General features: G+C 33.2%; 2 protein-coding genes across 2 annotated transcripts; both read right to left on the bottom strand.

Annotated features, from left to right (window-relative positions):
• Nucleotides 1-1,634: 1,634 nt before the first annotated feature.
• Nucleotides 1,635-2,493, bottom strand: LOC133327901 (protein Tube-like; the record flags this gene model as incomplete). The annotated part of the gene is made up of 4 exons (XM_061536437.1): nt 2,481-2,493; nt 2,217-2,354; nt 1,935-2,174; nt 1,635-1,883 (listed from the first exon to the last, which is right to left on the bottom strand). Coding segments are annotated over exons 1-4 (640 nt in total), but the record flags the coding sequence as incomplete, so codon positions are not given.
• A 46-nt stretch (nt 2,494-2,539) lies between these two features.
• On the bottom strand, nt 2,540-12,964 carry LOC133327900 (carbonic anhydrase-related protein 10-like; the record flags this gene model as incomplete). The annotated part of the gene is made up of 3 exons (XM_061536436.1): nt 2,540-2,643; nt 3,887-4,018; nt 12,810-12,964. Coding segments are annotated over 3 exons (374 nt in total), but the record flags the coding sequence as incomplete, so codon positions are not given.
• Between the last annotated feature and the right edge of the window lie 2,078 nt (nt 12,965-15,042).

Below are 15,042 nucleotides of genomic sequence, written 5' to 3' on the forward strand. Positions count from 1 at the left end.
ATTTGATTGAAGATCTTTCTGTCTGTCTGTCTAATTTTAAGAATTTAGCGAATTTCAAGCACTTTTTCATCTGAACTGACTGTAATCTGAGATTTTGGGTGCATGCAAAAATTCAACCCGTTATAGGTATTTTTATAGTACAGGGGCATTTTCGAACCGAAGTAGGTAAACGCCGTTTTCGCAAAAGAAAAGTTCTATGTAGGTCCACGTTTAGGTGTATTTTTAAGATTATGGACAAATTTTCCAAATACATTGGGGCTGTATTTTCGCATTCCAGATTCTTGGATGGTAAAGAACTTCTATGCAGGCATGAATCAATATATTTTACAAGGCACCCATAATGGTTCATGGTCTATGTTTATTTTTTATAGCTCCCATAACCCGTTTTTCCTATGTTGAAGATCCTAGCCATTTTGTACAAAGGTTCATACTTCTATTGGGCCCATGTTTTAACCTAGACTCTTATAAGAGTCCCGACCGATTTTAGGTATTTTAAACATCCACTTCATGGTGGTGGGCTGTTTGAACTGAAACGAGCTCATTTTTTAAGGGTTAAGTTTCCGGGAACGAGTTATCTCTCGACGAGGTGATCACAAGTGCCCACGTCTTTTAATTCTAATTTAAACTGCCACTTGCGACTTCGTCCTTTGGGGACACCTGAATTAAAAGGTGTTAGGTGAAATTCTTTCAGATAGGGGCATTCTGGGACATTTCTCCTAACAGCATACATTCGGTATTGTATGGCCGTAGAAAAAAAACTTTGTCTCGTAGGATTCCGCAAAATTTCACAATAGCCCAAATAAAGCCCTTATCGATTAATGCAAAGAAATGTTTAAACCATGGCAATGCGTAGAGCCCGAGACAGATCAGACAAAATGTAGACAAATCATTGGCATCATGACAATACAAACTCTTTCACATCGGCCAGAGGGGTTTGGGTCGGTCGAAATATTGTATCAATGCCCTGACTTGGCAGGAAAAAATCCAGGACTCAAAAGGACACACCACAATTTGTTTGTCTAATATTTACGAATAAAAAAGAAAGAAAACGAAGAAGAGAAGACAAATCAGGATTATCCGAAATCTCTTCATCTGCTTAAACCAGCTACTTTTTAACCGACCAATAAGTGGAATTGATGAGCAATCACTCGTACAGCCCTGACTGGGCAACCAATGACTTCTGTTTATTGTAAAGATGCAGAATGTGATGCTTACGAGTTCAAAACCTAAGTTCAGGTGTCTCACATGGAGTGGAAGAGGTGCATCGAAAATTTGTTTGTTTGAGCGCAGCAAACATTTTTCAGTATTAGGCCTGAAATTCATATATATATATATATATATATATAGTAGTCCTCGTTTTATATTAACAGCTTAGCTTCCTCGTTATTATGGAAAAGGGATCCAAACATTTATCTCAAAAAATAAAATATTTCTTTCACTTGTTTCCACTTTTTGTTCTTTGCTCTAGAATAATTACTGGAGACATTTTCTTCAGAAACCCTAGAAAATAATCATTTAAAATGGTCTAGGTAAAAAGTAAGTCCTTTATAACCCTGGTTCCACTGTAGCCCTATAATTATATTAATTTTATACCATTTGTTTTGTTTTTGTTATTCAATACTTAAATAAAAGACCTGAGTCTATGGTTGTATAATCATTGTAATTGTTATTAAATTTAAAATCATTATAAACACTATCACCACCATCAACACCAATGTGGTGGTCTTGACCACCATCACCGCCAATGCCAACATCATCAACATTGACGTCATTATTAAAGCCATCAGCATCTGAATCATCAGAGCCATCGTCGTCATCATCACCCCCTTCGTCATCATCATGATGGTCGCCATTATTAATATGATGGAAATTATTAGCATTGGCTTCATTATCGACATTATTATTGTAATTATTAACGATATTGTTGTTGTTGCTATTGCTGCTGCTGATGTCGGTGTTTGTGTCGAGCGGAAAATATAATGGTAAATTAAATTTAAATTCAACATCCGGTGTTGTTGACATGATGGATGTCATCAGTGATGCTGGCTGCAATATTGAAGGTGACAATGATGATGTCGCTGCTGCTGCTGCTGAAGATGATGAGGACGAAGATGATGACAACAAGGAGATGGAGGGAAGCACAGACAAGCGTTCCGATGACGACGATGATGTTGCTGTTGTCCAAAATGTAAATGAAGGATATGATGAGAAATTACCAATTGCTGTTGACTTTCTTTTAGCACCATTTGTTGTGATTGTTGTTGTTGTTGCCGATGTGACAAGACTACCTTTTCCTGAACCAGCAATCATTTCCTCCCCCTCCTCATCGTCATCATCCTCATTGTGTTGTCTTCCTGCAGCCGATGTTTTTGTTGTCGTTGTAATTGTTGCCAATTTTAATTTCATATTTTTTCTACGTCCATAATTGTTGTTGTTCTTTTGGCGGCTATGATTTTTGTTGTTTCTGCTGTTATTTCTACTGTAACTGACCATGTCGATGTCATAGTCATTATTTTCATTATTATTATTATTATTATTATTATTGTACAGAATGGGTCAACGAACCAGCAGACCTGTATCAGGTGACCATCGATTCGCTCTATAGTACATATCCTTATACATTGTAGGACAGGCATTTTGATTCTGAAAAAAGAAAAAACGAAGTAAAAGGAAACATTAAATGAGGGAAACATATTTTGAGATGACAATTTAAAGGGGAGACAGGATATATAGATGTGTGATATATATTTCTTGAGCTTAATTAGGGAAGGTAAGTGAGTTATTGATGCAATAACATAATTTGCTTCTCTCAATTTTAAAATAAATTTTTATACCCTTAACCGCATGGCTAAATAGGCTATATACACTTTGATAGGACAAAAACGTGCCTCGATAAAATATTGGGCTTTGGCCCCCATGTTCCGAGTCCTTTTTAGACAATTTGGTGTCGATTTACAAATGTCCGTCTGTATGTATGTGTGTCTGTTAAATTGGTTAGTGCTCATGATAAACATTCAAAATTCTGAGAATTTGTTTGGTTCGAAATTTGTGACATTAAAAATATTCTTTACAAAATTCACACTCTTTTTCGGATTAAAAAATACTTTCAAAAAATCCACGCTTTATATAGGCCTTAAAAATATTCTTAAAAAAATCCACGCCTTATATATTCGTTAAAAAATCCACGCCTTATATATTCGTTAAAAAATCCACGCCTTGTATAGGCCTTGAAAAACTATTCTTTAAAATATCCACGCGTTGTGTTGGTCCTTGAAAAACTATTCTTTAAAATATCCAGGCGTTGTGTTGGTCTTTGCAAAAATATTTGTTAAAAAATCCATGCCTTATATAGGCCTTGAAAAAATATTTGTTAAAAAATCCACGCCTTATATAGGCCTTGAAAAAATATTTGTTAAAAAATCCACGCCTTATATAGGCCTTGAAAAAATCCACGCCTTATATAGGCCTTGAAAAAATATTCTTTAAAAAATCCACGCCTTATATAGGCCTTGAAAAAATATTCTTTAAAAAATCCACGCCTTATACAGGCCTTGAAAAAATCTTCTTTAAAAAATCCACGCCTTCTGTATAGGCCTTGAAAAAATATTCTTTAAAGAATCCACGCCTTATATAGGCCTTGAAAAAATATTCTTTAAAAAACCCACGCCTTGTATTGGTCCTTGCAAAAATATTCTTTAAAAAATCCACGCCTTATATTAGGCCATGCAAAAATATTCTTTAAAAAATCCACGCCTTATATAGGCCTTGAAAAAATATTCTTTAAAAAATCTACGATAAATCTAAAATCTATGATACCCCATGCCTAAGCTAATGAGGGAAATATTTCAGACAATTTTTTGAATTCAATGTGATAAAGTGTACTTACCTTATTCCTCTTAAAGTCTATATTAGTCCTTACAGTTCTATGGTGTAAATTTTGCACTGGACGTGCATTATTGCCTAAAGGAGCTTTCGGTGTTGTTTCTGAGCCCTGCATAAGGCGTCTCAGCTGGTATAACTGCAAGAATACAAAGACAGCAAAAAATTTATATATGTGAACAACATATAAATCAATTCAACATTTTATTGACTTGGCTGCCCATAAATTTTAATAACAATAATAAAATTGTTAAATGTACAATATTTTCAATAATTTATGTGAATTTTACTATAATACAAAATTCCGCTATAACTCTTTTTCGCTGGTGTTGTGAACAAAAAAATGTGAAACATAATTTACCCATAAATCATATTTAACTGACATTTCATAGCTGGTGGTCATTACAGACAATAAAAACACGCTCAAGTGGAGTAACAATTAAAAATATAACAAATTATCCATACTTAACACGTAATCATATTGAATTACATTTCAAATAGTAATAATAAATACGAGCGAACAACAACAATTGATATAACAATTTTTAATCATAACAATAGCAAAACTAACAACAGCAACAACAATGAGGGTGTGTGAACCACAGCAACAGATAAAACTACACAAATAATAACAACCGCCATTTATTCGTTTATTCAGGCATTTATGGTTAACAAGAGTTTTCAATTTTAATTGTAACCACATTTTCACACCACGTCGTCACCGCCAGTATCACCACTGTGATTACACAGGACATGCAGGGATAACATTTCGTAACAGACCGCATTTAATATTAAATTATAATAAGGCTACAGTTATAAAATTAAGTGGTTAATATTTGTATCAAAATTAAATTGTTACATGATAATTGTTGTAATTGCTGCACGAGTGAGTGTGTGTTTTTTGAAGTAATTAAGAATCAAGAGGCACCGATATAGATATGCACTATATTCGCTGAGGAAAATTATAATTCGATTTTAAATGATTTTTATACCCTAATCCTTAGGCTACACACTGTCTCTTTCGACTTAATCCGTTGCATACAATTTGGAGTCGATTTACCAATGTCCGTCCGTCTATCTGTCAGGTATGCTCGATAACTCTCGAAGGGACTAACCACATGATTGAAATATAAATCATCGGTCCACTCCTTCTGTTACTTTTCTATGTTGTGATTTTTTTGTGACAAGACCACATTTTCCTGAAAAAGCAATCATTTCCTCCTCTTCTTCATCATCCTCATTTTGTTGTCATGCTGCAGCCGATGTTTTTGTAGTTTTGTACCTCTCACACAATGTTATATTTCTTACAGTGAGTGTAATAAGTATTTTGCCTCAATAAAAATTTGAAAAAATTCCAATATATACGCCTAAAGCCATCAAACTAAAGATGTAAAATGAATTATGAATGATGGAGTACGTTTGTGGACATATTTAGATCGTATTTCTACAAGAATCACAGCGAAAGATCTATTAAAGATCTATCTATAAATATATAACAACCCAAAAATGTTTATCACAAAAAAGTATTTTGCTTTTTATTATTATTTTAGAAAACATTGTTACATAGAACTCGTTTGGTCTTTTTATAGTTACCATTGCGGGTAACGACACACTATAAGTGATTTGGCAACGATTCCAATAAACCACGGCATTTTTCGCGAGTATTTTCTCTCACATTTACATTCAATACATTCTCCAGCAATATTTCATTTAATATTTGAAAATTTTTCGCCCTAATCTTAAGATGAGAGTATTAAACATAGTCATTGCCGCTTCAAAACATCCCAAATATGTTTAGAATAATAAAAAAGAGGTTTTGCAAAGTATAACGCGAGGACAGAACCTTAAAAACTATTAAAACCAAAATCCGACAAACAAATTATTTAAAAAAATATCGCGAAACCCATTTTTTCTATCTTCGAAAACTTTATGGTTCATTATTACTGATCTGGGAACCAAAATATACCATGAAAATACCAATAAGGAGGTCAGATTCAATGATATGGACGGTTTTCTGGCAATAGAAATACATCTTATTTCGAAAATAAATAGATCGACCCGTTTATTCCCTACTGCATTTTATTCCCAACTGATGGTGTTAATCGGAGATAAAATATAGAATGCGTATTCGCCACCAGCAACCACAGTTTTTCAAAAGAGAGTAGGATTTGACGAATAATGATGTTTTCTCCCAACTTCATGTATTGCATTTTATTACTATTGCTTTAGAACTGTTCATATATTTGAATCTGAATCTGGTTCCTAGATCTATATTACTGGACCATACAAATTTCGAAGTCAGAAAAATTGGGTTTCGCGAATTTTTTTAAAAAAATTGTTTGTTGGATTTTGGTTTTAATAGTTTTTAAGGTTCTGTCCTCGCGTTATATTTTACAAAACCTCTTTTTTATTATTCTAAACATATTTGGGATGTTTTGAAGCCGCAATGACTATGTTTAATACTCTCATCTTAAGATTAGGGCGAGAAAATACCAAATATTAAATGAAATATTGCTGGAGAATGTATTGAATGTAAATGTGAGAGAAAATACTCGCGAAAATGCCGTGGTTTATTGGAATCGTTGCCAAATCACTTATAGTATGTCGTTACCCGCAATGGTAACTATAAAAAGACCAAACGAGTTCTATGTAAACATTTTTTCTAAAATAATAATAAAAAGCAAAATACTTTTTTGTGATAAACATTTTTGGGTTGTCATATATTTAGGCCGATATCTTCGAGACCAATAGATCTTTCGCTGTGATTCTTGTAGAAATACGATCTAAATATGTCCACAAACGTACTCCATCATTCATAATTCATTTTACATCTTTAGTTTGATGGCTTTAGGCGTATATATTGGAATTTTTTCAAATTTTTATTGAGGCAAAATACTTATTACACTCACTGTATATATTTTATTTTTTTTTTTTTTGCAATTGAATTCAAGGCCAACTTTGAAACTCCAATATCATATTAATATTCAACTAATTTTGAAATTTTATTTATTTTACAAGAAATTTGAAATTTTATTTATTCATTTACATAACAGCAATACGTAATTTTTATAAACCAACCATCACCGCCATCTATTGGTGGGCATGTTCACATTATTCAAATCCGTTTTTCAGTCCAACTTTTCAAGGTCATAACTTTTGAATTTCATCAAAAGTGGTGTAATATGAAGGAGCAAAAATTCTTCTTTGCTATGACCAGCAAACAATTCTTATAACAGAAATATCTTTGACGGAGTTATAGAAAATTTTAACACTATACTTCATATTCAAAATTTAAACAAAAAATAAATAAATTATTTTACAAGAAAATATGAAATTTTATACTTCATATGACACCAATTTTATTTAAATAGAGATGAGGTTTAAATTTTAAATAATCGATGTTTGAATCCACCCATTCAATAGATGGCGCTGATGACAGGTGTTTGTCAGTGCTTCCAAATTTGGAGCACCATTTACATAAAATCGGACGAAAATATATATGGGAGCTATATCTAAATCTGAACCGATTTTTACGAAACTTAGAACACATCATTCTGGACCTAATTCAGTACCCTATGCGAAATTTCGTGTAAATCAAAAGACATATAGGGACTTTGGTGCCTCATTTACCTTAAGGGAACCCCCCCCATTCTCGATTTTATTTTTTCAAGATTTTCAATGGGCTGGTAAATCAATACCAATGCTTGTTAAGGTTTGTAACTTTGCACATATATAATTGAAGATTTAAAACAGAAGAAAAATAATTTACAAAAAATTTTTGTTATTGTTTTGTTGTTGTTTTTTGTAATTAAAGAAAAAGATTTTCAATGGGCTGGTAAATCAATACCAATGCTTGTTAAGGTTTGTAACTTTGCACATATATAATTGAAGATTTAAAACAGAAGAAAAATAATTTACAAAAAATTTTTGTTATTGTTTTGTTGTTGTTTTTTGTAATTAAAGAAAAGTCCTTATTTTTGATGGCGGGCATGATAACTCCTCACTGGAGCATCGGAATCCGAAAATTCCAACGGTGTTAGAAAGAGTACATGTCTGGCTCTCGTATGAACTAGGATTATTGACATCGCTCTAAAAGTAACAAAATGGTGGACCTTTGAAAAAATATTTTTGGAAAATCGCCGATTTTTTACCAAAAACCAAGTTAAAAATAAGGAAGATCTTCACCGATTGGCTTTATCCTAGTTCATACGATAGCTATACACTCACAGATAAACGTGTAAAAATTTGGAATCGATTGGGTTATTAGTTTTTGAGTTATCATGCACGCCATTCGAAAAAGAGAAAAACGTGTTTAAAGTTTGAGAAGCCCTTTAGCCGTCACTTGATGCTGACACAATAAATCGGCTATATCTTCAAGAGTTATTAAGATTTTCACTTGAAATTTTGTAAGGACATTCTCGAATTAATGTAGTTTCGAAATCAATCAAAAAAAAATTTAGATACCGAGAATGGGGGGGTCCCCTTAATATTCGATTTATAAAAAATCTGACCCTTTTGTGGGGGTGGTACTAGATGGAAACCCCACTTTCCAACAGTGAAAAGGATTGGAAAAAAATATTAGTTTTTTCAATGTTTGGTTTAAATAGTATGGTCCATTCGTATGATATTATTTTCAGCAAAATGCTGGTACTAGAAGGAATATACCGATATTCCCCATATTCGAACATGATTTAAGTTTGGATGAAATCTGTTACTCTCTTCAAGGGTTATCGTGTCCACCAGCCAGGCAGACGGACATTTGTAAATTGACTCCAAATTGCCGAAACGGATTTGGTCGAAAGAAACATGGGGTTTAAAACCAATATATCGATGATACCATGGGGTTTAAAACCAATATTTCGATGATAAAACCAATATTTCCTCTTTAGCCATAAGGCTGAGTGTATGTTTTCTATACGTTTGGTTGTATTTATTTATGTTTATATTTTTTTGATGTAGCATAATTAATAATTAATTTCAATTTTTTTGTAATTTAGCTTTAGGAAACATTCAGCTTTCAAAATTTAATTTAAAAAAATCATCCCCCGAAATGTACGCACAACACGTGTTCAGTGACAATAATTACAAAATGTTTAATAATAAAGTTCCCAGCCTCTATAATCTATAAATATAAGTTGTAACATCTATAGTTATATCTTAAGAACAATGTTAACCCAAAATTTAGATATTTATCTATAGAAAGCATATATTTTTATTTTATTTTTAAATATGCCATTCGACATGTATAACATTTTATTTTATATTTTTTTTTCAAACTATTTGAAAATTATAGATGAGTTCCAAATTAAAAAGGGTTGTCATTATTAATTTTGATACTACCTTCTGTAATTATGCCATAATTAAAAAAAAACTTTCAGCAATGTGAATTTTTCCAAAGTTCTTATTTTTTATATATTTTTTTTTAAATTTCATTGCATAACCACCCTAATAACACATTTCTCTCCTAACTGTGCACAATTTTAATTTATTTAATTTCCATATATAAATTGTACAAATGCTGCATTGCAAAAAATACCAAAAAAACAACTCCAGCAATACGAAACAATAATAAAAACCTCATAAATTTTGTACGCACAAAAATTATATGCAGTATCTGAATCAACTGAAAAGGGAATTGAATTGTTATTTTTATTTATTTTCATATTTATATTCAATATATATATGCACTGATAGTAATTTATTATATTTACCACAACCAGTGCAAACCCAACCTACCAACACTAACTGACAGAATCGGATTGCATCGTATTCAATTAGGAAATGCACGCACACATACATACATATACCCATATAAATCTCTGTATGTGAAGCCCATCAATATTAGCATTTGTTTGTTAGCTGTTTCGACCACTCATAGTTACCGCAGAAAAAAACAATAGTATAGAAAGATTTATTAAAAATTGGATAAATTGGAAAATGCTTTCACTTTGTATAATAGGAGGATAGTGGAAACACAGTGGAGGATTTTTTTCTAATTTTACCTAAACATTAATTTAAGTTATCTACCTAGTGCAGTAAACAATATTCCAGCCGAAAGATCAATGGACTTTGGGTTCGAATCTCACGGGAGGAGGAAAAATTGCCCAATGAAGCTTATACCGCCTACCTATGAAATACCCCCGTAACATGAGGATAGCACAAACATAGGAATGACAGAAGATAACGCCACCCAGAAGAAAATTTTAACACTATATAGCAACCATTGCACAATCATTCAAATTTGTGTTGTTTCTTGCAAACGATAGGTGGTAGCCGCATCACACAGGAAAAACTTCTGCAGGCCAATCATCTATTTGGCTAAAATAAACCAGTGAGCGAAACAGTATAGTCGGACGGGACTGATCATATGATACCTTACACAACTTCCACGAAAATATATCATTGTGTGGTTCTATATTCTGAGTTTGGGCAATATGTCGCGATATTTTCGCCCACATCACCGACTAGAGTTCAACAAATATAACTAATATTACAGCCCTTCTAATTACTTGTTCAGATTCTGTTCACCGTGGCTTGTGTTGTGATGTTTGGCTTTCAATTGTGGCTTATAGATCGTGTTTCGGTCCACTTTATCTCAAAATTATTACTCATGGAAAATTTGCCTTCTAGTGTGGTAATGGGTTACTAAATAATATATGAATACGTAAATATTTAAGTGTAACTCCCACATCCGGGTACCACACCTATAATTTGTATCCAACACAGGGGCCACTCCTCTTGGATATGCTATCAACTTCTGGGTCTATGTCCTTCGGGGGTAAATATGTACGCTTCTGCAGGCCAATCAAATGTTGTCATTTTTCACACAAAAGTCTGGGTCAATTTTACCCGCTAAATATTGATCGATTTTTATCAAAACTGGCACGCAAATTCTTTAGCCCGATACAATTATGGCCCAATGTTCGGACGGACGAACGGACCCACATGTCTAGATCGACTCAGCTAGTCGAGATATGATGATCGGTATACTTAAAGGTGGGTCTACGACCAATATTTCGCGATGTTACAAACTCTTGGGCCTACACAAAGCTATAATACCCTGACAACATAGTTGTGTAGGGTATAAAAAACAATGATAACGAAGGACAAATCGAGTAAGACGACTATATTTTATGGAAGCCCTATGTACCAAAAGGAGCAACCATAAATATTTCCTGGAAATTTGTTCTTCGATTAGAATCGTCGATTTTAATTTTATGATTCGTATCTTTTGATCTTTATCTTTTATGATCTTTCGTATCTTTTATGATCCAATTTGAGTCTGGTATTACTGTTCCCACACGGAACTCACAGATGATGATCGACGACTGGTTTTTATACCCTTCACCACACTGTGATACAGGGTATTATGTCTTTGTGCATATGTTTGTTACAAGCAAAAGGAAACGAGATAGACACATGGTTCCTTTTGAGAATAAGCATAGAATCCCTTTCTGAGTCGATTTACGCATGTCCGTCTGTCCATCCGTCCATCCATGTATTTTTGTAACAAAGTACAGGTCGCATTTATGAACCGATTTGGATGAGATTTGGCATAGGTCACTTATTTGGCCCAAGGACGAACCCAATTGAAATTGGGAAAAATCGGTTCAGATTTAGATATAGCTCCCATATATATTTTCCTTTTGAGAATAAGCATAGAATCACTTTTTGAGTCTATTTACGCATGTCCGTCTGTCCATCCGTCCGTCCATGTATTTTTGTAACAAAATACAGGTCGCATTTATGATCCGATTTGGATGAAATTTGGCATAGGGCACTTATTTGGCCCAAGGACGAGCCCAATAGAAATTGGGAAAAAATGGTTCAGATTTAGATATAGCTCCCATATATATTTTTCGTTCGATTTAATGAAAATGGTGCACCAAAATTCCTATATATCTTTCGATTTGCACGAAATTTGGCACAACGTAATGAATTAGCTCTAGAATGATGTGTGCTAAGTTTCGTGAAAATCGGTTCAGATTTAGATATAGCTTTCATATATAGTTTTGTCCGATTTTATATAAATGGTGCACCAAAGTCCCTATATATCTTTCGATTGACAAGAAATTTGGCACAGCGTAATGAATTAGGTATAGAATGGCGTGTGTTAAGTTTCGTGAAAATCGGTTCAGATTTATATATAGCTCCCATATATATTTTCGTCCGATTTAAGGTGAATGGTGTACCAAAGTCTTTATTATCTTTCGGTTTGCACGAAATTTGGCACAGCGTAATGAATTAGGTATAGAATGGCGTATGTTAAGTTTCGTGAAAATCGGTTCAGATTTATATATAGCTCCCATATATATTTTCGTCCGATTTAAGTTAAATGGTGTACCAAAGTCTTTATTATCTTTCGGTTTGCACGAAATTTGGCACAGCGTAATGAATTAGGTCTAGAATGATGTGTGCTAAGTTTCCTGAAAATCGGTTCAGATTTAGATATAGCTTATATATCTGACCAAATGAAGAATTTAGTATCGGTTGCAGAATGACATGTTTATGGATCCAATTTCATTTTACTGGTCCTGCGACGTCTGTTAGGATTGAATATACCCAAAGTGATGAAGGGTATCATATAGTCGCCCCGTCCGACGTTACTGCTTTCCTTACTGGTTAAAAATTAAATCCTTAAGTTCATTTCACCAAAAATTAATGTCAAGCTATATTTTCGATCGTTGCCAAAATGTTTGTCAGTGTGCCAACCAGCTAGTTATTATTTAAAATTTCCTCACAAATTAATTTTTACAATTTAATCTTATTTACCACTAATTGGTTATTAATAGGGTTTTCATTATCTCAACAAAACACAAAAAATATAAACAATTAGTTTTTTTTTATAAAATATATAACATTATTTTATTACGTATGAGTATATATTTTTTTCTAGCATTTTTTGATTTATTACCTATGTCGATACATACCTCTTGTTTTGTTATATAAATTGGCTTATTTACTATTATCCAGACAGTGCTTTCCCAACAGCCGGGATGTGTGGTGGATCCTTCGTATGTTATATAATGATCGGTATTTGGCAGTAGAGCACGTACAGACAAGTGTCTAATGGGCGTTGAGAAACCTGAAAAAAAAAGTAAAAGAAATATGAAATACAAATAATGTGCATGTTGCGAGTATTAGCATGAGCGGAACCGAAAAAAAACATGTTATGTAATAATAATATTTCCCAATTATTTATGCATGTTAGGGAATTCCAATTAAAGTTATTTCGCACGACACGTTGAAACGTGTTTAGAAAAGTAAAAGTATAGGTTGGTTCACGTTTAATATTAGTAAAAGGGAGCATAGTAAAAGTGAAAGGATCCGACAATATGGGGTCACCTAAACTAAACCACTAACGTACACTGGCAATTTTTTTATGAAAATTATATTAAACAATGTGACTAGATCGAAAATCACATGTTCATATTTAAACACCAAAAGTCAAACTCTATTTGATCAGGTCTGAATGGGTGAAAATGGCATAAAATTTTTAAAAATTGTACTATATTTGTGCTGGAACGGGTTACGCAACTCACTTTTACTAATTGCACACAGCATAACGCAAACAACTTAATAAACATAGTCTCAGAAATTTTTCAAAAGATTAAGTGGCACCGACAGATTTACGAACTCACACAGTCGCTAAGTAAACGCTAAAGATAATAGAAGTGAAATAGATATAATATTTAACTTGAGGCATTTTGGTGTAATATCGTGAAATCGGGCACACATAGTGTAGCCATATCTTAATCGAAACCGATTTTTACCAATAGCAGGAATTCTCCTACAATGCACAGGGATTTTTATTGCACAGTAAAATAAAAACCATTTTGGGTATATTCAACAGATGAATTCTTACAGACGTTGAAGGACCATTAACACGAAAATGGATCCATAAACATGTCATTCTGCAACCTATACTAAATTTTTCATTTGGTCAGATATAGGGTTGCTTCTTACAATGGGAACCGCTTTCAATGACATTTGCCAGAGATTCACTTGTATTAACTACAGTTCTTTGTACAAAATTGTGTGGCAATCGGACAAGCTTTGGTTCTTTAGTACACAATTTACATAAAATCGGAAGAAAAAATATACAGGAAACTTAACGCTCATCATTCTAGACTTAAGTCATTACGCTATGCCAAATTTCGTGCACATCGAAAGATATGTAGGGACTTTGGTACACCATATACATTAAATCGGACGAAAATATATATGGGAGCTATATCTAAATCCGGACCGATTTTTAGGAAACTTGACACACATCGGTCTAGACTTAATTCATTGCGCTATGCCAAATTTCGTGCAAATCGAAAGATACATAGGGATTTGGTACACCATTTACATTAAATCGGACGAAAATATATATGGGAGCTATATATAAATCCGGACCGATTTTTAGGAAACTTGACACACATCGGCCTAAACCTAAGTCATTGCGCTATGCCAAATTTCGTGCAAATCGAAAGATACATAGGGACTTTGGTACACCGTTTAAATTAAATAAGACGAAAATATATATTGCAGCTATATCTAAATCTGGACCGATTTTCAGGAAACTTAACACACATCATTCTAGACCTTAGTCAGTACGTTGTGCCAAATTTCGTGCAAATCGAAAGATATATAGGGATTTTGTTACACCATTTACATTAAATCGGACGAAAATATATATGGTAGCTATATCTACATCTGAACCGATTTTTCAATAGGGTTCGTCCTTGGGCCAAATAATTGACTTGTGCCAAATTTCATTCGATTCGGATCATAAATGCGACCTGTACTTTGTTTACATTTTAACATGGACAGACGGACAGACAGACGGCCATGCATAAATCGACTCAGAAAATGATTCTATGCATATTCTCAAAAGGAACCATGTGTATATCTCGTTTCTTTTTTGCCTGTTACAAACATATACACAAAGAAGGGTATAAATGTAACGGATACTTGTATGTAATGATAAACAAAAATATCGCCTATTCTGAAATCAGTACTCTTATAGTGCGTATAACTAAAACTACCTCTATATTTCAGCACTACACCAATTCTGACGGTAACAAAAATTTAGCTTTATACTAAATTTTGTATCATTTATTACCTTCTGTATTCTCGTAGTACTTATTTCCAAAACTAATTCCAAATTTCGTGATT

The sequence above is a fragment of the Musca vetustissima genome, unplaced genomic scaffold (genome assembly GCF_032173495.1).
Source record: "Musca vetustissima isolate MV318-11 ecotype Yass unplaced genomic scaffold, APGP_CSIRO_Mvet_v1 utg3106, whole genome shotgun sequence".
Classification (NCBI taxonomy): domain Eukaryota; kingdom Metazoa; phylum Arthropoda; class Insecta; order Diptera; family Muscidae; genus Musca; species Musca vetustissima.